The sequence below is a fragment of the Hipposideros armiger genome, unplaced genomic scaffold (assembly GCF_001890085.2).
Source record: "Hipposideros armiger isolate ML-2016 unplaced genomic scaffold, ASM189008v1 scaffold_8, whole genome shotgun sequence".
NCBI classification, from domain to species: Eukaryota; Metazoa; Chordata; class Mammalia; order Chiroptera; family Hipposideridae; genus Hipposideros; species Hipposideros armiger.
Window position 1 is genome coordinate 3,429,083 of NW_017731358.1, and position 26,192 is coordinate 3,455,274.

General features: G+C 46.2%; 2 protein-coding genes across 2 annotated transcripts; both read right to left on the bottom strand.

The window, feature by feature from the left end:
• Positions 1 to 1,948: 1,948 nt before the first annotated feature.
• MUC20 (mucin 20, cell surface associated) lies at positions 1,949 to 12,505 on the bottom strand. Its single transcript, XM_019650653.1, has 4 exons — positions 12,346 to 12,505; positions 7,664 to 8,998; positions 3,927 to 4,018; positions 1,949 to 2,297 (listed from the first exon to the last, which is right to left on the bottom strand). Exons 1-4 carry the CDS (start codon positions 12,419 to 12,421, stop codon positions 2,229 to 2,231), a joined length of 1,572 nt encoding a protein of 523 aa, XP_019506198.1. The 5' UTR covers positions 12,422 to 12,505; the 3' UTR covers positions 1,949 to 2,228.
• Positions 12,506 to 15,884: 3,379 nt separating this feature from the next.
• Positions 15,885 to 25,950, bottom strand: LOC109387290 (somatomedin-B and thrombospondin type-1 domain-containing protein-like). Its single transcript, XM_019651108.1, has 4 exons — positions 25,864 to 25,950; positions 20,557 to 20,751; positions 19,530 to 19,624; positions 15,885 to 18,791 (listed from the first exon to the last, which is right to left on the bottom strand). The coding sequence occupies exons 1-4, from the start codon at positions 25,922 to 25,924 to the stop codon at positions 18,714 to 18,716; spliced, it is 429 nt and encodes a 142-aa protein (XP_019506653.1). The 5' UTR covers positions 25,925 to 25,950; the 3' UTR covers positions 15,885 to 18,713.
• Between the last annotated feature and the right edge of the window lie 242 nt (positions 25,951 to 26,192).

Consider the following 26,192-nt stretch of genomic DNA (forward strand, 5'->3'; position numbering starts at 1 on the left):
CTGGCTGCTGGCCACACACGGTAGCCCATGGCAATCCACTGCCACAGGGACTGCAGCCCACGCCGTCGCCGGCGACTCATGGCAGCCCAGCTCCAGGTTGCATAGCTCGCACTCTTGAGCGAGCTCTTAACCAGCTGAGCCACTCGGCCGGCCCTAAGCTAAGTACTTTTTAAACTAAGTACTTTATAAGCTACAGTAATCAAGACAGTGTGGTGTTGGCAAAAGGACAGGCAAATAGATCAAGAGAACAGAATAGAAGGTTCAGAAATAGTCCCATATCTATATAGACAACTGATCTTTGACAAATGAGCAAAGGCAACACAATGAAGCAAAGATAGCCTTTTCAACAAATGGTATCAGAACAATTGAACATCAAGAAAATGAATTTAGACCAGACCCTACAGTTTTCACAAAAATTTACTCAAATTGAATCATAACCTAAATGTAAAACACAAAACACACATCATAGACCTAAATATAAAACTCCTAGAAGATAACATAAGAGAAAATCTAGATGACCTTGGATATGGTGATGACTTTTTAGATACAACACCAAAGGTATAATCCATGAAAGAAAGAACTGATAAGCTGGACTTTATTAAAATTAAAAACTTCTGCTCTGTGGCAGACAATGTCAAGAGAACGAGAAGACAGTCACAGACTAGGATTAAAAATTTGCAAAAGACTCATCTGATAAAGAATTGTCATTCAAAATATACGAAGGACTCTTAAAACTCAACAATAAGAGGACAAATGACCTGATTTAAAAATTGGCAAAAGACCTGAACATAGACCTCACCAAATAAGATATAAAGATGGCAAGTAAACATATGAAAAGATGTTCAGCATCATACAAGTTCAGACAATTAAGTTCACGAACTCATCCTAGAAAAAGTGCTACATACCTCATTGCTGAATATCCTTACAGTCACCTTCAAAGTACTCCCCTTGGGAAGCTATGCACCGACGCCAGCACCTAGCCCACCCTTCAAAGCAATTTTGGAACTCTTTTTCTGGAATGGCCATCAGAACTGTTGTTGTGTTATGATGTCCTGAATGTCCTTGATGTCCTGAATGTCATCAAAATGTTTTCCTTTCAATGCACCTATTTCCTTTATTTTCGGGGAAAGAAAGAAATCATTGGGGGCCAGATCAAGTGAGTAGGGAGGGTGTCCCAATACAGTTATTTGTTTACTGGCTAAAAACTTCCTCACAGACATTGCTGTGTGAGCTGGTGCATAGTCATAACACAAGAGCCATGAATTGTTGGTGAAAACTTCAAGTCGTCTAACTTTTTCACGCAGCCTTTTCAGCACTTCTAAATAGTAAACTTAGTTAATTGTTTGTCCAGCTGGTACAAATTCACAATTAATAATCTCTCTGATATCAAAAAAGGTTGGCAACATCTTTGCAACAAATTTGCAAACTTAATTTTCAGACCTCATATAAGAGGTGAGATTTTAGAAAGTATTTTTTCTTTCTCTGCCTCTCCTCTTTCCATTTCTCTTTTTTTCTTCGTCCTTTTGAGTTTTTGGAAAATTTAAAATCATAAGCAAGTTCTATTTTAGCAATAGAAAAAAGAAAAGCCACATAAATTTTAAAAAGTAATATGGGGGAGAAATAATTGAATATTGCACTTTCTTTTACATGTGTTTGTGTTTAGAACCTGAAATTCAAGTCAGTTCAACAAACATTCTCTGTGATCCTACTTCAGTCCAGGCGCTCTGTTAGGTTCAGGGGATACTGAGATAAACAAATATGGTCCCTGCTCTGAAGGAGTTCACAATTAACAGGCTCCAGCATCAGCCTCAATAAGTGCTGTAATCAAGGTCCAAACCAAGAACCAGGGAAACATGAAGGAGGAAGACGGCAGTGAGGATGCACAAATCCTTCTATCACAATTGTAATGTAGAGGAAAGCACACAGCAGGTGACAGATGGGTGATCAGGTCACTCTTTATTGAATCACAACACATGTGCCAAGGGAAGTCTAAGGATATCTCTGGAACAGGGGAAGCCCCCCTCCCCATATGCTTACACTCAGGCATATATGAGCCAGGATCCCGCTGCCATGTCTGGGGTAAGGGGTTAGGCCAACTGACGTCCGGGGGAACCTTCCAGGTACATCTTGGCATAGCAATGTGGCTTCAGTCTGTGGTGGGTCCCAGGCCATAGGCAACACTGTCCCGCGCTTGGCACACAGCCACACCTGGCTGCAGCCGATGGTCTTTAGTCTCTCCTGACACGCAGAAGAGACACTTGGATGGGAGGCATGTGCGCATGCAGTTCATGGCGGAGCTGGAGGGCAAAAGGAACAGGTGGGTATTTCTGTCCCATCTGGCCCATGAGCTCACTACAGACCAAGGACAGGAGAAGAGAACATATGAGGAGACCAGCAGCATTTCCTGAGCCTCCCGCACGCAGGGCATGAGCTAGGTACTTCATGCACATTATGTCATTTAAATCTCACAGTGACTTTATAAAGCAGGTAGTATTAGCCTCATTTTATAAGGGAGGAAAGTAATATGGAGTAACTTACCCAAGGTCACACAGATAGGAACTGGAATTCACACCCAGATCTATCTGGCTCTAAAACTTGTTTGATCCCTGAGCCCTACGCCAATTGCTCTCCCAAGAACTGATGCCCAACACCCACATGGCCTGGTTCCTGCACCTCTGCTCCTGACCTACTCCTATCTCCCTGGCTTCTTTCTGACCCCTGAAATAGTTTCCAGATTGGGGGACTCAGATCTGAGACAACTCTGGCTTTCCCTCTTTAACTAGGATTCTTACTTGCTGCTTTGATTATCATGTGTAGTGGGCTGCTTTGATTATCATGTGCAGTAGGCATTTGTCATTTATTTGGCTGCCCTGCTTCAAAACCCCCATGACACGTTCAGGGACCTCCTTATAATGGGAGTCCTGATGGGTCCCCCTTCCACTAAAAGCACTTCAAGCGCCTAGATATTCTCTCTTCCCATCCCCTGGCAGCAAGGTGTGAGCACAAGAGCTAGGTCGAGCTGACCCAGTCTGACCTTCCAATGATTCACACCATTCCCAAAAGCCCTGACCCCAGAATTCCACCACTAGACGCTTTGTCCAGTGACCTGAGTTTCAGAAGAATTTTCCCAACTTGATATACAAATATATCCCAATCTTGATCCCCATCTAGAGTTTACATTTATCGGTGTTTTTTCTGCTTACCATGCCTGTTTCCTTTAGGGCCCGCCCTTCCCATTCCATGTGGTCAGGTTGTCAGTCATAGTGACCCTTGCAGGCCAATGAGATCAGTCCTCCCCTAATATGATATGCAGATCTTGGGAGAAGGAACTAACAACCTTGTGAATCTAGGGCTGTCATAGCCACTTTTCCTTACATATGGAGAGAGGTTCTGAAGAATGAATGGAGCAGAGCTGAGAGAGAGGGAGGGAGAGAGAGAGAGAGAGAGAGAGAGAGAGAGAGAGAGAGAGAGAGAACCCTGATGATCGTGTTTGAGCTGCTGGGTCCAGCCACACCTGAAGGTGGACAGCCACTTCTAGGTTTCTCGGCCAATACCTTGGTTTTCTGTGTAACCTTTGATAAGTTGGATTTCTGCCACGTGCAACCAAAAGTGCTGCCTATCTGCCCATTAACATCACTGACCTTCTCCCAGGGGCCAGAAGGCCTGACCTTCCAAGAACCTGAGGAAATTGGGGGTGAGAGAAAGAAATTTTTTTATGTAGCAGAAAAAAGGAATTCAGAAATCAGGAAAAATGGGCAGAAGCAAAGCCAAGCAGGGATCCTTAGATTTAGCTCCTAATGCTCCATGAGAAACTGGACTCCTCCCAAGTCTAACAGTTGCTCTTCTGTAGTCTGCAGATCTGCTCTGGAAATCCCAAGAACCTCTTACTTTCCTCTACAGCCCTGGCCCAGAAAGTGCCCACTCACCTGGTGCATCAGCCTCTCTGACACTCTGGGGTCAGTGAGGTCTTCTGGGGAGGCCACTCTCAGTTGCAGGAGGAGGAAGCCTCCATCCCCACCTGCACATTGAGAAACAGTAGGAAGATGAAAATGTGGGGAAGTCAGTTCAGAAATCAAGACGTGAACTGTGCTACCCAGCCTCTGTTCCCCTCCACATATAAGTGCTCACTCTCATGTGTAATTATGTCTGTGTTCATAGGATCTTACATTTACTCACTGCAAAGAGAAAAAGGGTTTCCTTTTTCTGATAATTGGGCCCATTGGAGTGTCTTCCCAACAAGAGTGAAGGAAATGATGGCTAACGACCCATCCACATTTAGAGAAGTCAAAAGAGTAGTGTGAGGGGCCAGCTGAGTGGCGGGTTGGTTACAGCTGGCTTGGGACACCAGCTCTGAGCAGCAGGGCCCCGGTACAGATCCTACATGTGGGCCAGTGACACTGCCCTCTACAGCTAAGGTGGTGAACAACAGCTCGTCCTGGAGCTGGGTTGCAATGAGTTGCTGGCGACGGCATAGGCTGCAATGGGGCTGCAGTGGGCTCCTGAAAGCTACTGTGAGCGGCTGGCAGCCAGTGTGAGCTGCCAAGAGCCACCATGAACCGCCGTCCAGAGGCCGGCGACCGACCTGCCTCACCCGGGAACAGCGCAATGATAATACCAACATGGGCCAGTGAAGCGACATCCGTCCTCCACAACTATACTGAAGAACAAAAGGACAGCAACTTGTCTGTTCCCCTTCCCTGATTCCCCAGCGCTGTTCCCCTCCCCCAATTCCTCAATTAAAAAAATATTTAAAAAAAAAAGAGTAGTGTGAGGAAGGAGAAATAAAAGTGGATCTAGGGGCCGGCTGAGTGGCGCATTGGTTGAGAGCTGGCTTGGGACACCAGAGGGCCCCGGTTCGGATCCCACATATGAGGGCCAGTGACACTGCCCTCTGCAGCTAAGATGCTGAACAACAGCTCAACCTGGAGCTGGGCTGCCATGGGTCGCCAGCTATGGCATAGGCTGCAGTCCCCTACTGCAGTGGGTTGCCATAAGCTACCGTGTGTAGCCAGCAGCCAGCGTGAACAGCCAGCAGCCACCGTGAGTGGCTGTCCAGAAGCCTCACCCGGGATGAGGGCAATCATGGTGCCAGCTTGGGCCAGTGAAGCAATGTCCTCCACAACTAGACTGAAGAACAAAACGACAGGAACTTGTCTGTTCCCCTTCGCCCAATTCCCCAGCACTGTTCCCCTCCCCCAATTCCTCAATAAAATATTTTTAAAAAAAGTGGATCTAGAATGTTCTCAAGGCCAGGACAAGGCTGTTAGGAAGGTCCCAGCGGGGAGAAGGCTGGAGAGAGGCTGGCTCTCTGACGGGATGCCCTCAGCCAGGTTTTTCAGCTCTAAATTGGTGGAGGCCTTTTAATCCAGCCTTCCCAACGTGGCAGCTCTGTAAGCAAGTTCTGTCTGTTGTTGAGGCGTAATCTGTTTGCCTTTATCTGCCACCTTGTAGCCATTTCTTATCAGAATACTATTAGAATCGATCCAGCAATTGCACTGCTAGAAAATTATCCTAATTATATTACACGCATATAAGAAATGTACTATTAATTGCAGCCCTGATTGTCATAACACAATACTGAAAACATCCTAAATGTCCACCCATAGAGGACTGGTTAAATACATGTTAGTAAAATAAAATGGAATACTGAGCAGCAATAAAAAAAAAATTTTTTTTTAAAGTTTTATCTCAGAGATCTGTCTTTATCCTACACTCCACTTATATAAAAAAGGGGGATAGGGCCGGCTGAGTGGCGTGTTGGTTAAGAGCTGGCTTGGGACACCAGAAGGCCCTGGTTTGGATCCCACATATGAGGGACAGTGACACGGCCCTCTACAGCTAAGATGCTGAACAACAGCTTGACCTGAAGCTGGGCTGCCGTGAGTCGCAGGCGACGGCATAGGCTGCAGCCCCTGTGGCAGTGGGTTGCCATGGGCTACCGTGTGTAGCCAGCAGCCAGCATGAGCGGCTAGCAGCCGCAGTGAGCGGCCGTCCAGAAGCCGGCGACTGATCTGCCTCGCCCAGGAAGAGCGCAATGATGGTGCCAACTTGGGCCAGTGAAGCAACGTCCTCCACAACTAGACTGAAGAACAAAACGACAGCAACTTGTCTGTTCCTTTACCCCAATTCCCCAGTGCTGCTCCCAACCCCCAATTCCCCAATAAAAATATTTAAAAAAATAAAATAAAATAAATAAAAATAAAAAATAAAATAAAAAAGGAGGATATAAGATATCTATCTATAGCTTTATAGGTTTATATAGATATAGATAGATATCAATATCTCTATATAGATATCTTTCATCCTCCTTTTTATAATCCCAAATGCATATTTCATGTCTAGAAGAGGATCCACAGACAGTGATTCCATCAGTTATATATGTGAGGAAAATTGGGTAGTTGGGGGACAGCAGTGGGAGAGAGACATATTATGATGTACAGTTTTGTACCTATTGAATTTTAAATTATGTGAATGTATCATCTAATCAACAAATACTAAAGAAAAGCTCTCTAAAATAAAAATATATTAATAAATTGAGCTTTAAAAAATAAAATAATAATAAATTTAAAAAGCACAATAGGAGACTGAGTTTTGGCCTCAACAGACTCATTTGGAACCCCACAGCTCTCTTTTTACCATTGTTGAATCTGTTTTTCCTCACCTGTCAGATGGGGCAATAATACCCACATTATCAGGTGGTTTGAAGGGTTAATGAGAAGAGATAACATATGTAGAGCTCAGAGTACACACCTGATATCAGAGAGAACATTCAGCTAGTGCCAATGTTTATTGGCTGTGAAATATTTTTATATCACTTCTGCCTAGAATACAAAGAAATTCAGTAAGGTGGTCATGATTGATATTTTTATTTTACCTCCCCAGAAAATCAGGGCCAGCTGAGAACACCACAGGAATGAGGTGCAAGGACAGTAGTGGGAAGTGGAGGTGGAGGCCATAGGCTGACCAGGAGCTGGGCTGACCGAGGAGCCTCTGACAAAGAACTTCTTCCCTGAGAAGTATCTGTTGTCTCAGAGGTGTAGCTTAAACTCCCAAACCTTCGCCCAATTTATGTATTTATTTCAAGTCACCATCTATGATACCAACCCCAGCAAGTGCATCCAGTGAGCCCCATTTTCATGGGATCCCAGCTGCTCAGAGGGCAGCAGCTTGGGACAGATGCCCACACAGGGCTCCTCTGTGTGGCTCTGGCTGAACCCAAGGCTTCCAGAGCATGACGTCTGTGTCTCTTAAATAAAATTGGGGGCCTCACCTGGTGCCCAGTAGTTACTCAACAGTTAACTTCATAGAAGGGCAGAGCTGAAAAGGACCTCATTGTTCATTCATTGCAACCCCCTCCAGTGGGGAAACTGAGGCCCAGAAAGGGAGAGGAAACCATCTAAGGTCACTCAGGTTGTTAAGGGCAGAGCCAAGATCTCAAACCATTTTTCCAGACTTCCAGCCCCATGCTCTTTTCATACACCACCCTAACTCTGCTTGTTACTGATTTTGGCAAGAACCACCAGAAGAGCATAAAGAGGCAACATCAGAGACAGGCCCCAGAAGAGGTCTCAGACCCTTTCTCCCTCTCTACTCCTTAAGCATGTAGACATCCTGGAGACTAAACCCCACATCCTTAAAGATCCCATGTAGGGGAACCACTTACCTGCAGTGACTTTTGTGGTCCAACTTGTCCCCGCAGTGGTTGGCGTGGCTGTTGGGGGCTTTCCTCCGGCCGTGCTGGCTGTCTTCGAGGTCTTTGCTGAGGCTGTGGTCTTGGCTAAGGTGATGTCTGTTTCTTGACTGCTGTTGGCAATGGTCAGATGGACAGAGGGAAGAGGAGTCCTGCTGATGGGGACAGGCCCACTGGTTGTGCTTGCTGTGGCAGAAGTCTCTGAGGGGGTGCAGTTCTTGATGGTGCCTACTACGGAGAGGCTGTAGATCGTAGCTGAGGACCCAGCAGGGGGAGTCGCTTTGCCCACTGTTGACCCAGCCTCTGTGGAGATTGTAACTGCTCCTGAGGCCTCGGTGTGGCTTGTTGTCTCAACAGAGAGGACTGAGGTTTCTTCCAAGGGGTTCATGCTGACTGTCCCCAAAGTTCCACTGGGGGTAGTGGCCTTGGCTGCTGTTGTTTCTCCTTCTGTGGGGCTATTGGCAGTGAATGGGGTCTCAATGGTGGTACCAGGTGTGGCTGAGTCTGTGACACTGGCTGTTGACAAGGTCTTAGAAGAGGTTGTGGTCCTGGTGAGGTGTGGTTTTGCTTCAGTGAAGTGAGGCAAAACCGACGTCTCAGGAGTGGACAAGGCCTTTCTTCCTGTGGAGCTGTGATCTAGGCCTGAGGTCCCAGAGATGGTGGCAGTTGTTTCAATTTCTATAACACTGCAATTGGTACCCTCAATGTCGGTGATGGTGCAGGCAACCAAGGTTTTAGAAAGAGCAGTGATTTCAGGTGCCAGGGCTTGTGAGGTGATGATGGCTGGAACCGAGTTACTCTCCAAGGCCAGGGCCCTGGTTTCTACGGAGGTGCAAGACAATGTCAAGGTGTCACTTGTGATCCTCTTTGCCTCTTCAGAGCTGTCATCAGTACAAAAGGTGTCAAAGATGGCTTCCGAGAGATCATTACCTATAAGAGTTTCATCTGTGGCTATCCCAGTTCCTGAGGGGCTGTCACTTGTGGCTGATGTCTCCATAGGAATGGTCATCACAGCCATGAACTTGGAAGGTGTTATTTTTGTGAGGGCCCTGATCTCTGTTACCGGAATTTTGATTTTGGTTTCTTTGGTCTCTGCCTCTGAGATGGTACCGACTGGGATAGAGGTCCTATCAGAGGTCTGGGTGCCCAGGGTTTGAGTTTCCAAAGGCATGTGGCTTGGCACAGAGGTCTTAGCAAGGTCAGGGGTCTGCGAGTTTCCCACTGAGCTTGTGTGGACCCCCAGAGTCACAGCAGGCACTTCTGTGTGGTTCATTGTCCCCACAGAGCCTCGTCTGAGGGTGTTAGGGCCTGTGTTGGGTAAGACAATTTTGTGAGTCATGAGTCCAAGACTTCATATAAACTCTTGTATTTATGCCCTGGGGACTGCTGGGAGGAGGGGAGTTGGCTTTACTCCATTTTTCATCTATATTTACAAAGAAGAGGGAGGTAGTGTCAGGAAGACGAGTGCCCTGCGGCAGCCACAGAACTGGGATTGCCCTGACTGATAACCTCTGACAGCCCACTTGAGGTGCAAGCCCCAGAATCTAGTTGATTATTTGGCCTGAAGGCATCAGAGGGAATGTGTGGGGCCAGGATTCAGCCTCAAGAGGGAGCAAAGAAAGCAGAAGTTCACGTGAGCCAAGAACTGCAGAGCAGGAACACAACTCTCTGAACTTTCTAAAAGAATCCTTGTCACTTTCCCATCGATACTTTTTTCATCCAGCAAATGCTTCCCCCATGGAAGTAAAAGCACTTCGAATACAAGAAACATCTGTGGTTTTGTTTAGAGGTAGCTGGGAGGACTAGGAGCGGAGAACCTCCAGAGACAGTGTGGATGGTGGCTGCTGCAAAGGGGAGGTGAGCAGGTAAAGTCTTTGGGGCTCCAGCAAAGGAAAAAGGGAGAGCTTCCCATCCGTGCTCAAGCATCTCCTGAATATGGACCTGAGACGACAGGGATAGAACCCCAGAACTCCAGAGATGAAGTACCAGGCATTTTCCACAGGTAACAGGGAGCCAGGTGAGAGGCAAAACTTTACTTTTCAGAGAGATGCTGCTAGCATTTCTCTATAGGGAAGAACGTCTCTGTTCACTTGACTGGCCCTCTGAGGTTGTGTGAGTGGAGGGCCAGCTGGTGCTCATTACCCGGGGGAGGTTACAGCAGGATGACAAGGGTGCCTCTCCTGTCCACTGAGGGAGGGAGGGACTCTCTCTGAAAGTGGGCCAAGGAACCTCCTGGGGAGGGTTACCAGATTTAGCAAATAAAAATATAAGAAGCCCAGTTAAATTTGGGTTTCAGAAAAACAAGGAATAATTTTAACAACAAATGATTTTTAGTAGGTGTATTTTTCATGAAATATTTGAAACTTAATTATACTGAAAAATACCTCATTACCTGAAATTCAAACGTAAGTGGATGCTCTGTGTTTTACCTAGTATCTTAGAAGAAAAAGAATCAAAATATAAGTCCCCCTTTTCAGGGTTCTGAAGGTTTGAAAAGGACCCAAAGGAGGGCCAGAACCATGTAGTCACCTCTACCTAGCGTGTCAGGACAGGGTCCCCGGTCCTCAGCCTGTCCTCCTGTGTCTCCCACTGAAAGAACACGGGGCCAGGAAGCTAGAGACCAGGTTCCAGGCCCAGGTCTGTGGCTTACTAGCTGTGGAGTCTGATCATTTCCTGGTTCAAACCCTGACTCTGCCTTCTACCAGCGAGGCCAGTCACTGGACCTCTGCAAGCCTCCTTTTTCTCCCCTGTAAAAGAGAATCCCAATCCCTGCCTTCCCATGGTGGTAAGGACCAGAGGAGAAGGAGAATGGGAAAGCTCTTATATTCTAAAGCCTGTAAAGGGTTATTAAGCATCCCTCCCCCACTGTGGCCTTTCAGGGAGTCACTTGAGAGCACACAACCTATTTTAATACAGTTAGAATTTTAGGCTGTACCCCCATGCCTATTAGGTAGGTCACGGCATTCGCTCTCATGACTTGTTCAATGCAGTCTAACTATACACACAAATCATGCTTTTCCAGGTATATACTTTCTTCTCCCCTCTTCAAAGCCTGAAATATTTCTCTGAGCAGTCCTCTGCGGTCCTTCACATGATGGAAGCAGAGTCTTTCTAGGTCAGCCCATACAGGCTGAAGCCCAAACAGTGGTTTGGGTTCTTGGGATCTGACCACTGACCTCCCCTGATACATTTTCATCCTTTTCCAGGAGCCGTTTGGTGTGATCCTGACCCTGCTGTGAAACCTCCTCATGCTTCCCGAACCCAAAGCCTCTTCATCTCCAGGGTTCTCACAACTCCCCCCCCCCCACCCCCACATCTCTTACCCACCAAGGGTCTTCTCAAACAGAAGACCTCCAAACAGGGATCTTCTCAAAGCCCACACCCTGGCCTCTCTAGCTCCAGAATATTGCAGCGCTCCTGCTCCATTCCTCAGATCAATCTGGTGGAAGGAAAGTGTGTGGACTTTGGACTCTGCGTTTGATTGAATCCTCTCTCTGCTACTCACCAACTGTGTGACTCTGGCCAAGTCTCCCAGCTCCAAGCCTCTGCATTTTCTCACCTGTATGATGGAGCTAAGGGTCTCTATTTCATAGAGTTGTGAAGATTAAATTAAATTAAATGTAAAATGTGCAGCACAAGCCTGGTAGATCAGAGTGCATGCAGGAGGTGGTGTGTCCAGTGAGCTAGGCATGTGTGGTATCAAACCCTGCCTCTGCGTATCAGTTACCTAATCCTGGTAAACTTAGGTCTCTTCAGCTTCAAAGGGGGGGCCAGGGGGTGGGAGGGTAGGAATTTTACCTCTCTCATAGAGTTATTGTGGGGATGAAAAAGATAGCGCACAGGGGTATATGGGATACCTCTGTGCCTTCCTCTCAATTTTGCTGTGAACCTAAAATGGCTCTTAAAAAAATAAAGTCTTAAAAAAAGGGGGGAAAAATGTAGTGCATGATAATGATGTGTCCATGGAGGTTCATTGACTGTAACATGAGTACCACTGTGGTACAGAATGTTGACAGTGGGGGAGGCTGTGCCTCGGAGGAGGGCAGAAGGTATATGGAAATCTCTGTACTCTTCGTTTAATTTTGCTGTGAACCTAAAACTGCTCTAAAAAATAAGTCCTTTAAAAAAAAAGACAATGCATGTGACAAGCTTGCACAGTTCCTGTTATAGATCAATGTTAGTTCTCTTCTTTCATCAAAGCCCTGCCTCTCTCAGAACCCATCCTCCCCAAGCAGTCTGTGACAGTCAGATTTTTTACATAAAAACTATATTTTAAAGGATAAACTCGGAGGAATTAGAATCTTGCCAAGCCACATCCTTTGGCTTTAGTCAGATTTATCACCAGCCTGCATCTCCCTGCCCCCCATCCACACACTCTCTCCACTTGCTCACACTCCCACGGGCATAAAAACAAATGCACAGCTACCTCACAATGAGGTCGCTCATTTGTATGGATGGCAGCGTCATACATGCTTAAGGGGACACACTGTCATTTTCATACTCTTTATGAATAATAGTAATACTTCACATATAGCCTTAAGGTTAATTATAATTAGCCCGAGAGCTACAGTCACCTACAAATGGCTGCTGGGACAGAAACTTACACCGAGAGCCCCACCATGAGAGAAGCCTATAGGCCCCTTTTGCTCCCTTACCTGCAGAGCTCCTGGGGGTCCCAGCCTCCCAGCAGCAGAAGAAAAGGGTCAGAGCCAGGCCCCAGAGTGAACCCATCCTAGCTGGGGTTCCAGCCACCGCTGCCCGGGAGACCTGCCCACTGCCTCTCACTGCCACCTGTTCCTGCTTCCTCTACCCAGGGGGGAGGGGCAGGCCGCCTGCCTAGGTGTGACCGGGAGTTTCCAGATTGCAGTCAGCTGATCACAGATGCACTGGCTGAGAACTGGCAGGCTGCGTGTCAAGGGTTGCCAGTGAGCTAATTCTCCTGCCCCCTTTGCCCAGTACCCGCTCCCCTCTGAAGTTCGATTTCAAGATGTGGGATCATTTACAGTGACACTCACCCCTTAGTTCTGCAGCCAGGGAGGCCATGAAAGATGGTACTTCAAACACCTTTCCCTCCTTCCCATCTCCCTTCCCCTCTCCCCACCCACTTGTGCCTGCGGCTTGGGCTTTTAGTTAGACAGACCTGGGTGTCATTCCTAATCCTAGATTTATTAGTATGATCTAGGGCAAATTAGAGAAACTTTCTGAAGCTCAACTTCCTGAGCTGTAAAGGGGCAGGATCCTACCTTGCTGGACTGTTTTGTAAGGATTACATGAGAGAGTGAACCCTTCTTACACAGTGACTGCTATGTACTTGGTGCTCACTGAAAACATGCATCTTAGGTGCTTAATAAATGAGTGAGCCCTGAAGTTCGCTCTGATCCTCAAGCAAGGAGAGAAGGGACAGCCCCCTGAGGTCGGGTAGAGACAGCTCTCCAGTGTGGGGCAGAACTGATTCTAACATCCTTTCATCTTCACATCCTGTGATTGTCCTTCTGCCGGACTGGAGGTGCAGGCTGGAGACTAGCTGGGAGAAAGGAAAGGATAAGGGTGCTGGTCTCAGTCACAGGGTCTGGGAGGAGGGAAGGGTGAGAGTGATGACTTAGGGAAGCTTAGGGAATCTGGCCACGAAGAGCGGAATGAAGCTGCTAAATATGTATCCAAATGCCTTAGAGGAGAATCTTATCTCCACAAGGGACCAAGGACATGAGCTATCATGGCCACAGCCAGTGGCCAGACAAAGTACCTTGGGGATTTCAGGGCAACCGTTTTGTGATGAAAACTGCTCTAGGGTAGAAGAAAGTTAGCTGGGTTGGCATCAAGAAATCACAAAATCGCAGGGCTAGAAAGCTTTAAAGTGGGATCCGAAGGTCTAGGTTCTGTTTCCTGCTCCTTCCTTAGTGGTGGCCAAGGAGCTGTGTGATCTTGGACAAGTTTGTTTGCCCTTTCTCTGTCAACAAGAGCTCTGAAATCCTCTTGGCCATGCAGTCTGAGATTCTGCTCTGGGTATGTGACTGTCTTCCAGAACGTAATCCTGCACCAGATAAAGGGCTCTGCTGCCTGGAGGAAGGGATCATTCCAGGGAGCATGGTGAGAGGAGACTCCATGAGAAGAGCCTGAGCGGGTGGGGGAAGGTGTTTTGTCTGGGACACAACCCAGCAATTGGGGTCAGGGATCATGGATTCCAACTCTAACTATACCATTAATCTCTAGAGTACTCCTGACAGGCTGAGCCCTTCCACCCTCCCATTCAGCCTCAGTCCTTCACTTTAAGAAGTGGGAGGATGAATTTCCCTTTGAGGGATTTCAGGTGGAGAGAGGGGGCCCTGGGGCCACAGCAATGACCTGAATTCTGTTCCACACGTCTAGCTTGAGGCTTCCTTCTAGAGGAGACCGAGGGGAAACCCTGCAGGAATGCAGCAGGAATGCAGCAGGAATGCAGCTCCTTTCTGCCAGCTCCCTTTCCTCCTGTGCTACCTCTGTCCCACCCCGGGAGAGGGACTTCCTCATTCCAGCAGCCAGTGGCTGAATCTACAAACAGGTATTTCAGGTGCCTTTCTCACCCCACTACGGACTCCCCTTCTCCATTTCCGTTTTCTTTTCATCATATAAATGATCAACAGCCCAGCCATGGTAAATAAGGAGGTGAGGAACCCACTGGGAGGGAAGCCTGACTGAATGCTTCCCTGGGTTTGCTGAATTTTGTCTGATCCATCTTCCTCTGTATTTGGGGGAAATTTTCAAGTCTGAGCACATGACTGTTGACTTTGGGACCATAATTACATATTCAGAAAGTTCCTGGACCTTTTTTTTTTTTTTTTAGCCAAACTTAGCTCTCACCCTGAATGAGCATACGAGGCTAGTTTCATTAATTAACAAACATATTCAGAGCACCTACCGTATGTCAGACTCTGTTCTATATGCACTTGGAGTACATCACAGATCCCAGTGATGTGAAACAAACCCCTGCCTCATGGAATTAACTCCCTAGTGAGGAGAGATGGCAAACAATAAATAAGTGAATTATATAGAGATGAACACTAATGGAAAAAAAAAAAATAAATGAAGGGTCCAGGGGTTGGAGGCCTACAAATTAATGAAGAAAAAAACAGATGAATGAAGAGAAGACAGTTTATGTACTCGTGCAACAGGAAGCTGCTCAGTAGTGAGGAACTCACCGAATAGCCATAAAGGTGTATGTACCAAACTTAACAAGGGGGTGGGAGTGGGGGAGGGCTTCCACGGGAAAGTTTGGAAGGTTCTGTTGGCCAGTATGTCTCCAAGTGAGCTGCATTGTTAGGAAAAATCCTTCTGAGCAAGAATGATGGCAGCTACATTTTGGGAAAGCTCTGCTTTAGTCAGATAAGGGAAGTTCTGATACTATTTCTTTCTGTATCTTCTGTAGCTCAAATGTTTCCACTTTAAAATAATCTTTATACCAACTCTAGGGGTCCGAGTGGGTCCCAATAGGTTCAAAATGTTGAGTGTGCACAGACTGTGTGGATGAGACCCTGCTACCCCAGGAGAGGTGAGAATCATCTAAGTGTGCAAGGATCTGAGAGTGGGCTCCGCCCCCCACCCCACCCTAACCCCTGTTTTTTTCTTGGGTTGTAGCATAGGAAACTCCAGGGAGCCCTCTGTTCATTTGTTCTTTTTTTTTTTTTAATTAATTAATTTATTTATTTAATGTAAGTAAAACCTACAGACAGGGGCCGGCAGAGTGGTGCGTTGGTTAAGAGCTGGCTTGGGACACCAAAGGGCCCCGGTTCGGATCCCACATATTAGGGCCAGGACACTGCCCTCTGCAGCTAAGATGCTGAACAACAGCTCGACCTGGAGCTGGGCTGCCCTGAGTTGCCGGCTACGGCGTGGGCTGCAGCCCCTGTGGCAGTGGGTTGCCATGGGCTACCGTGTGTAGCCGGCAGCCAGCGTGAGCGGCCAGCAGCCGAAGTGAGCGGCCGTCCAGAAGCCGGCGACTGATGTGCCTCGCCCGGGAAGAGTGCAATGATGGTGCCAACTTGGGCCAGTGAAGTGACGTCCTCCACAACTAGACTGAAGAACAAAGGACAGCAACTTGTCTGTTCCCCTTCCCCCAATTCCCCAATAAAAATCTTTAAACAAACAAACAAACAAACAAACAAAAATCTACAGACAGTAAACTACACCAACCTTAAGTGGTATATGGTTTAATGAATTTTTACATATGTACACACCCAGGATGTATCCGCCACCCAAATAATAATATAGGACATTTTCAGCACCTCAACAGGTTTCCTTGAGTTCCCTTCCAGTCAATATCCACCCCACCCACCACCCAAACCACCATTCTTACCTGTATCACCATAGATTAGTTCTGCCTGTTTTTGAACTTTATATAAATGGAATTAAGCATTTATATTCTTTTTTATACTCTGGCTTCTTTCTCTTAACATTATGCTTGCAAGACTCACCCATGTTATGTATAACAGTACTTCATTCTTTTTTGTTTTGGGGTAGTATTCCACTGTATAAATATACCACAATTTATTTATGCATTTTCTTATGGATGGACATCTAGATTGTTTCCAGTTTTTCACTATTCTGCTATGAATATACCTGACTATATATATGTCTTGGGTATATATACCCAGCAGTGGAATTGCTGGGTCTTTGGATATAGATGTGTTTAGTTTTAATACATAGCATCAAACAGTTTTCCAAATTGATTGTGCCAACTTATACCATGACAACTGCCATTCCAGTTTCTCCACATTCTCATCAACAATTGGTATCATCGGTCCTTTTAATTTTAGATATTCTTGTGGATGTGGGTTTCCCAGTGTAACTAAACTTGCATTACACAAATCCTCTGCTTTCTCAGGGGTATGCTGCTGCCTGGGAAATGATTTTCACAAGGAAGATATCTGGAGGACATAGGGAGGGAGGATGGAAGGCAGGTAGAAATAAAATATGCATGCACATGTGCACACACATGCACACGCAACTAGAGAGGAGCCTCTGCTAGTATTGGAACGTCTCAGAAACAGTCTCTTCAGTTTGGATACACCTAACTCTGGGGATACAGACTGGGGTAGGGGGATGATGTAGGGGAGACAGAAGAAGGAGGAGATGTAGTTTCTGGGCATTTGGAAGGAGAATAAGCACTGAGCCAAGAGAGGGCAATGAGCCCACAAGTCAGCATCTCTGGGCTCTCTACAAGGCCCACAGGATGATCCCAACCAGACAGGCCACGCCTCAGGGCCCTGCCTGAAAAACCTAATGGCAAGGAAGGGAAATCTCAGGCTCTGGAAGCATGAGTGGGGCTCACCCAAGCAGGGCCCAGGGCTGTCTCTCCCCCAGGCTTCTTTGTCCCTGGGTAGGAGAGGCTGCACCTGGAAGAGCTGAAGGCAAGAAACAAGTGTTTCTGAAAGCCTGCGGGAGGGATCCCTTTTGTGCATCACTTCAAGTCCTCTTGGCCTCACATCCTACTCCAGCCACTGCTGCAGAGACCAATTTCCCAGGAGTGACCAGGAAGTGTCTTGCCATGTGCCATTTGCTCTCTGCCCTAGGGTTTCCCTGACACCAAAGCTTGGAAGGCTTCTGGGAGCTGCTCAGCTCTCACACACCAGCAACTAAGAACTGGGAGAGTTAGCCACCTATAGATCAACCCATAAACCATGGAAATGGGAGTTGATGGACTGATGCCATCTGAGACAGGTGGCTCTCAAGCACATTTCATAAGACTTCTTAGAAGGTCCCACAGGATCCAACCACCAGTCAGACAAAGGGGTCAGCTGGGCAACACATCTTTGTACTGGCTCTCCCTTGTTCCCAGCTTCACTGCCCCTTTCTGTCAACCCTACTCCTTGGGATTGTGTTCCTAAATAAATTATTTAGGTTCTGCTTTCAGAGAAACTAAACTAAAACAGACCCCTTAGCCAATAACTGGGCTCTGTCCTGATAGGACCTCCTATGCTATAATCATTTACTTAGAAACCAGTGTTCAGATTAGCAAGGGTTTAGAGTGAGGCTTGGATGGGGTTAATGCGTCTTTCCATTCAGTTGGAACATAGAGAAGGGAAGGGGACCAGCAGGAGACAAATCCAAAATGTGTCTTGGGACTGTGTTGTGGGGGACATTGCACACCATGAGTGGAAGGTTGGCCTTTGTTCTGGAGATGACAGGAAGGCAGGGATGGTTTTTGAGTAGGGAACTAGCAACACCAGAGCTCTGCTTTGGGCAGTACAATGTGGGCAGAGACCTGTTTGGGGAAAGTCCAGGGCTAAAGGCCCAGTCAGGAGTCTGTGACCTGGGACTTTGGCAGTGGACTAAAAGGGGAGCAGATGTAAACCATGTTGTAAAGTAGAACTAGAAAGACTTGGCACTTTGCAGAGGAAGGCCAGGGGCAGAGAAACCTAAAAAATGAGCTTGATGTCTAGAGTCCAGGAAGCCGTAGGGCAGAGAACCATTCACAGAACAGGAGGAAGAGCAGGTCTGGGAGGGAAGGTGATGGGCTCAGCAGGCCCCAAAGCCCCCTGGTATCACCCTCTTGGAGCTTTGAAATCCTCACAAGAAGAGACCTCTGGGAGACCAGTTCCAGCCCACCAGAGGAAGGTCCTCTGCCTCTCCTTTCACCCTGGGAAGAGGGAGGTGGGTATGAGGTTACAGGACTCAGACCAAGCTATTGCGGGACTTACAGACAATAATATGGTGCCTGGGAAGGAATATTGAAAAGAGGAGCATGAATTACTTAGCCAAAGGGATGCTAGGTTCTTACTTTCTACTTTGAAGAAATGTTTGCTAGATTCACTGTAACCGTCACAAAACAATGATTGTACCAACTTAATGTTTTATCATTTGTATGGCTGAGTCTATGCACATTTAAATGTGTTTACAACAATTGCAGATTTCTGTTTTCCTCTGGTTGAACGAATGTAGAAGCACACAGGATGGCAGCTGAGAGGGCAAGCGCCACCAGGCCCAGCAGGCTCAGGTGGGCATGGTGAGCTCTGCTCCACGGCCCCGGGGAGGAGCTTCAGGGGATGTGTCAGGCTTTCTTCTTGATTCCCTTCACAGAGACGGAGAGGAGCATCCCTGGGAGGCTGGTTTGGAGAAGCTCCTGGACCTAAGTGAGTAGTAAGCAAAGGGTTGTTTCCTCTTGAGCTTATTCACGTGTCCCCAAGTAAGAGTTATCTCTTGTTATACATTCACCAAGAACCAGGCCCTTCCACAACTGCCCTAGAAGGAAAACTCTAGGGCACTGATGAGAGAAAAAAGGCTGAGAAAGGCTGAAGAGGTCATATGAGGTCACCCAGGTAATACGTGGTGGAGTCAGGATTTGAACCAAGGTTCATGTGGCTCTTTTCATTGTATTTTGCTGCCTTTCTTTCTGCCCAGAACTATCATATGCTAGAATGGGGGCCAAGCCTCTCCTCCAATGTTGGGCAGAGAGCTTTGGAGAGGTCAGGGCTGAAGCCAAGACACAGAAGAAAAATAAAGAACAGAGGATGGGTTAAGGAGGAAAGAGGCAAATCACAATCTGGGAGCCAAATCTGCTGTGGTGCTTATTTTTCATAGAGTCACACGTTAAGTATATTTTTTACATTTGCAAGTGGTTTAAAAATTTCGGAAGAAGAATAATATTTCAGGACACCCGAAAATACATGAAATTTAAGTGTTAGTGTCTATAGGCAAGAATCCTGGCTGTAATCCAAGCCCTAAACCATGGCTATAATGGAGCTCTGTCCCAGCTCAGGCCTCTTTTCGCCCTTTGGTAATTTCTCCCTGCCTTTGGGGCCCAGAGGCCAGGGAGGCAAGAGTGGATTGCCATCACCATGTCGGGGAGAACCTCCAGGACACTCACCATGTTCTGCATCCAGTCTAAATTGCTTCTGGCAGGGCTTGGTGGGTTCTCTGTCCTCAGCACCATCTGCAGCACCATCTTGGTATTCTGAGAAGCTGAGAAACACAGGGTAAAAGTTCCTGTTTTGTTCCGGCCTTCACCGCCACCCCCCGCCCCAACCTCGCTTCTGTCCAACATCCTCAGCCCCTCTCTGCAGACTCCTGTCTGCCCTCCGAAGTCCACATGGGACAGGTCAAGAGGTAGCTATACTGTTGGGCCGGCCGAGTGGCGCGTTGGTTAAGAATTGGCTTGGGATGCCAGCTCTGAGCAGGAGGGCCCTGGTTTGGATCCCACATGAGGGCCAGTGACGCTGCACCCTCTACAGCTAAGATGGTGAACAACAGCTTGACCTGGAGCTGGGCTGCCATGAGTCACTGGTGATGGCGTAGGCTGCAGCCCCTGCTGCAGTGGGCTGCTGTGAGCTATTGTAAGTGGCCAGCAGCCAGCATGAGTGACTGGCAGTTGGCGTGAACCACTGTGAGCTGCCATGAGCGGCCATCCAACGGCCAGCAAAAGACTGCCTCAGCCGGGAAGAGTGCAATGATCACAATACCAACATGGACCAGTGAAGCGACGTCCTTCACAACTACACTGAAGAACAAAAGGATAGCAACTTGTCTGTTCCCCTTCCCTGATTCCCCAACACTGTTCGCTTCCCCCAATTCCCAAATAAAAAAATCTTAAAAAAAAAAAAAGAGGTAGCTACACTGCAAGAGAAAGTGGAACAGTTAGGTGGAATTCAACCATCTCACTCCTCATCCTGATCCCCAACAACCAATAGCTTAACCTCTTCCTGTGGGACCTGGAAAAATGGCTCACAGGGAGCAGCAGGTGGTAAGGAGCAGTGGGGAAACAAAGCTGCGAAGAACGTGTAGGCATTTTTGACATAAAATGGACAGAAGACGAGGATCTCAGAATTGTTAGGGACACTCAGGAGCCACCCAGTACACTTCCTGGCCTTGGCCTGAAGTACATGCAAGGGACTTGCCTCTGTCAATCACAGCATTCGGCTCTGCCTGGGGTGGACAAGAGCCTGCATGTGATTTATCGAGGTTGCAGAGGGAATGGCGGTCTGGGCAGCAGTCTGCTAGCACATGGCAGAATTCATCGCAGTAACAGCTTCCTCTCTTGCAGTGGTCATTTGTTCCAAGGCAGCAGAGGGGCTGGGGTTGGGAGCAGCTGCCTGCAGAAAAAAGTACAAAAATAGACATATTTAACAAATAATGCTGGAACAACTGTAGATCCATATGCAAAAAATGAATTGAGACCTCTACCTCATACCATATACAAAAAGTTGGCTCAAAATGGATCACAGTTCTAAATGTAAGAGTTGAAATTAAAACTCTGAAGCAAAACCATAGATGTAAACCATCATGACCTTGGATTAAACAACAGTTTCTCAGATATGACACCAAAAGCGCAAGTGACAAAATAAAAAATAGATAAACTAGACTTGATCAAAATTTAAAAGTTTTGTGCCTCTAAGAATACTATCAAGAAAGTGAAAAGACAACCCATGGAATGGGAGAAAACATCTGCAAATCATATAGGTAATAAGAGAATTATATCTAGAACATGTGAAAAACTCCCACAGCTCAACAAAAAATAAGGACAAATAACCCAATTTTCAAGTGGACAAAGGGTATATCCAAAGAAGATATACAATAAACACATGAAAGGATGTTCAACATCATTAGTCATCAAGGAAATGCAAATCAAAACCACAATGAGCTACCACTTCACAACTAGGTAAGATGGTTAAAATAAAAAAGACAGAAAATAACAAGTGTTGGTGAGAATGTGGAGAAACTGGAACCCCATACATTGCTGGTGGGATTGAAAAATGGTGCAACCACTTTAAAAAACAGTTTGACAGTTCCTCAGAATGTTTAACAGAGTTGACCATATGATCCAGCAGTTCCACCCTCTTCTCTATACTTACGAGAACTGAAAGTGTATGTTCACATAAAAACCTGTACATGAATGTTTTTAACAGCATTATTAATAACAGCCAAAAAAAGTGGAAACAATTCAAACATCCATCAACTGATGAATGGATAAAACAAATATGATATATCTACACAATGGAATATTATTCAGCCATAAAAAAAATGAAGTATAGATACATGCTACAACACAGATGAGCCTTGAAAACATTATGCAAAGTGAAAGAAAGCAATCACAAAAGCCACATAATGTATGATTCCATTTATATGGAAGGTCTAGAATAGGCAAATTCATAGAGACAGAAAACAGATTAATGCTTGCCAGGGACTGGGAAGTGTGGGGAATAGGGAGTGACTGCTAATGGTACAGGTTATCTTTTGTGGAGGATGAAATGTTCTGAAAATAAAGGTGTTGGTTGCACAACTCTGTGACTATACTAAATACCACTGGACTGCACACTTTAAAAGGATGAATTTTATGTTACATGTAAAACTGTTATTAAAAAGAGAGGCACAAGAATGAGACAAAGCTGAGAGAAGAGTGAGAGAGAAGAGGAAGACAAGAAAACGAGTGTGACATGGGTGTGACAGAAAGGAAGAGAGAGAGGCAATAAATAGAGAAAACAACCAATAGAAGAGAGTGTAACAAAAGGGACAGAGAAAAAACCCACTAAATTAGAGGAAGGTCTCCATGGCCTCTATTCACAAAACAGTTTCACCAGCCCTAGTTCTTACCAGTTCCCCAAGTTGCTCAACTCAATTATTATCTGATCATTGCCTATCCACTGTAAGATGTGGGGGGTTATCTTCTTTAAGAGATGGGAAAGCAAGGCATTGCCAGGTAGGGACCATGGCCCAGGTTACCTGGTAAGTCTGTGGCTCGGATGGAAATAGGCCCCAGGTGTTCTCATGCCCGGGACTCTCAGCGCTATTCTCTACTTTTACATTGACCTTCCCAATTGCCTCCTGTTAGGTTAACACCTGCCCGGGGCTTTGTTTAGGGATAAACTTGAGGGCCTTCCAAAGTTGACAAGATCAACAGGAAGCAGGTCTCTGAAAGGCTGTGGGGCCAGATGTGGTCAACCCAGCTTGTTGTGGAAACAGGGGCCAGCAGGTGTCTGGTGGGAGGGGAGCAGTGGCCCAGGAGGTCAGACTTTTCAAGGTGATGGTGGACTGGGTTGGGTTAGGGTTGTAGCCTCTGAGTTTGGCCAGGCTTCTGCCTCATGTTCGGCTCAGGAGACTCCTGCAAAAGATCAGTTTCCCTTCTCACATCACCCCTCTTCCCAAGAGCCTGGTCCAGCATCAGGTTGTCACCAATATCAAGGATGGACTAAAGAGGACTGGAGCTGGAAAAGAGTCCCAGGGACTATCCAAACAAGGGTTATAGCCCATTTGTGAGAGATCAATTTAATGATGTCCAGCATTTATTTTAATAATAGAATAGAATAGAATAGAATAGAATAGAATAGAATAGAATAGAATAGAAGAATAGAAAATACCCACATACATTGTATATATAAGTTGTTTGGGGTTCTTTTCAAAATTGTTTGTTTTTATATACATGTATGTATGTATTGAGTCACAGCGTAAAATACATTTATTAATGTGAATTGTGGCCATAAAAGTGTGAAAGCCACTGATTTAGAAAGGGAAAAGCCATTTTCCCAAAGTGATGCTTGAATGTTTGACACTGCTGTTAGCAGAACTAGCAATCCTGACTTCTTCCCTACTTTTCCCACCACACCGTGCTCAGGATCCTCACTCAGAAAGCCTCTGGTTGCCCTTGACACTGATCTCTGTCTCTAAACACCCTGCATGCTCCCCTTTTTGAGCCTGTGCTCAAGCTATTTCCTCTGCCTGGAACACCCTTCCCTCCCATAGCCACTAGAAGAACACAGTCTTATCCTTCAAGGTCATGTTTAAATGCAACCTCCTCGAGGTTGCTAAGGAACTAGCTTATGATTTTGAAAACGATAAATAAAAAAATCAAACATTTATCCAGCCTCTCCATGCCAGCCAAAGGGAAAGGTCTTCTTTACAGAAGAACTCCAGCTAATAAAGCCCAAAAGGAATGATAGAATTAGAAAACCACCATTTGGCAACCTGTAGTGAAAAAAAGGAATCTAAGCAACAATCATCAGTAGAGGCTGAAACCATTAGAGAAAGGTTGAAGGGGAACTATTATAATGGACCTATAGTGGATGCACCTCGCTGATCAAATTTAACACCAGTAAAAGTAGGACAACCTGACATGTGTGTCTCCTTCGAGATGCAACAGGAAGCACATAACCCCACCTATGGAATAGTCTTGCCAAAAGAAATGAACCTTAACCACCAGATTTCAGGAAATGCAGGGGACACAGAGGCATCCACGAGGACTCAATTAGATTAATTCCAGACTGTAGGACATTCTACAGGACAAATCACGAAGTTTCTTCAACAAATAAACAGAAAAACAAAAGGAGGAAAGGGCTGATATAAAGAGATTTAAGAAATATACCAGTTAAATGTAAGTTGTAGATCTTGTTTGGATCCTGATTAAAATAAGCCAACTGCAAAAAGACCTTTTTGACCATAGGAGAAATCTGCACACTGATAAGTATAAAATGAAAATAAGTATTATTTTAATTATTTCAGCTCTGATACAATATTGTGGTTATATTTTTAAAATGTGGTGGATAAGAACTTGGGGAAAATGCTGATAATTTTGAAGTTAGCCAATAGGTACATTGGGTTCATTTTACTATTCTCTCTACTTTAGTGTATGTTTGAAAATTTCCATAATAAAGTTTTTAAAAATAAATTCGTTCTATTTTGAGAGGCCGTCCTACATCCCCCAGCTGGGATTAACCTTTTGTTCTTACTCTTAAAACCTATTGATTTTAACTTCTAACATAGCATTAATCCCTGTCTCTATTTCTGTTACAGTCTTCTTTCTAGAGGTATGTATCTGTCTTCCCTACCAGCAACTTGAGGACAGGAAATGCATCTCTGAATTTCTAGTGCCAAGTAATTTTTAATTTAAAAGATCTGAATTGAACTTGGGTTCACACTTGAGCTCCCATAGTGTCCATGGGCCAGGAGAGAGCTATAGATACTAACAGTCCCAGCTGGGACCATCAGAAAAATGATAGTGCCATAAAGGAAAGAAAATCCACCTCCATGGTGACCAAGCACCCATTCATTCACTCATTCATTCATTCATGCATTCATTTTTTCTATTGAGGGCCATGATGGATCATAGAAATACAAGGTACATTCCACTGCCCTGTCCACCCCCCCCCCACAAAGAAAACCACACCTTCCAGGAGTTCAGTCTACTGAACAGAGCATCATCATACTACAAGTCACGAGAATGTCACTGTACTGTCTGGTCAGTGCTGTAATGCAGGTAGGAGGAGACAGCCATGGTATTTGGTGGAGGGACCGTGAAGCTGTTAGGAAATGCCTTTCTGGGAAGGAGTCACACCTCAAGTAGCTTCTCTGTGACCATGCCATTGGCTTCAGGACAAGGTGCTCGTAAAGGGACAAGCTGTGGAGCCAGGAACCGGCCCAAACAGAGCTGGGCAAGGAATCCAAAGCTAATAGTTTGCACCCCTCCAGAGCAATACTCTTTAAACACGTTGGACCATTTTAGAGAGAAGAGGGTGAGCACTGCTAAGGAAGGGTGAGGGAGGGGGACACCGGGCAGCCTCCGCCTCCCTTCGATGGTTCCCAGCGATCCTGCTCCTGCCCCATCCTTGCAATACCCCACTCAGCAAAACCGAAGGCCTGCCCTTCTTTTTACAAAGCAACTTAATAACATGGCTGTAATCATTTAAGCATGTCTCTTAAGGCTCCCACCCCCAATGTATTCCTACCAATGACATCTAGCTTTCTCCCAAAAGAAGTCCTGGTGACTGTATCCATCCGATTGCATTTCCAGGGATGTTTGAGCAAGCCTAATGAGTTGGTGCCTGGCAGTTGCCCAGTGAGTCTGCCTATTAATCTGAATCTGGGCTTCCCACACCATGTCCCCTCCTGTTTCCCCCGCCCCAACAGTGCACATTCTAGAGCCCCATGATAACCTGTGCTCACGGGAACCTCTCTGGACACTCCTCTGGACTTCCCAACTAAAACAGGCTTTCCTAAGCTAATCACCAAAGGACATCTTAAAAATATAAAGATGCATACACAGAAAAGCCACATTATGCACTAGTACGTGCTTAGTAAATGTCTGAATTAATTAATTAATAACATTAGTGAATATTAGCTCCCAGGAGGTGGATCATGCCAGGGACAAAAATGAATGAATGAATGAATGAGTCTAGAGGCCAGGATCCCTTTGACCTGCTAGGCTGGCTCCTTACCAGTCTCCTGGTTCAGGGCTGCAGGGCTCAGACACAGCAGGAGGAGAAGAACCAGCCACATGTCTACAGGCAGTGAGTAGAGATGTGTTTCAGGGACCAAGGGTGGGGCTTTTAATGCCTTCCCATCCCAGTCAGCTCATTTGGTATCTGCACCCCTGGGGAGGAGCGAACTGACAGCCGAGCAGCCATTGGCAGAGGGCAAGGGTGTGGCACCAAGACAGTGGCACAGGTGTCCCAGCTGCTTGGAATAGCCTGCCTGAGCAGAGGTACTGCAGGCAAAAACTATTTTCCCATCTCCTGGAGTCTCCCCTCTTGTGAGAGAAGCAGAA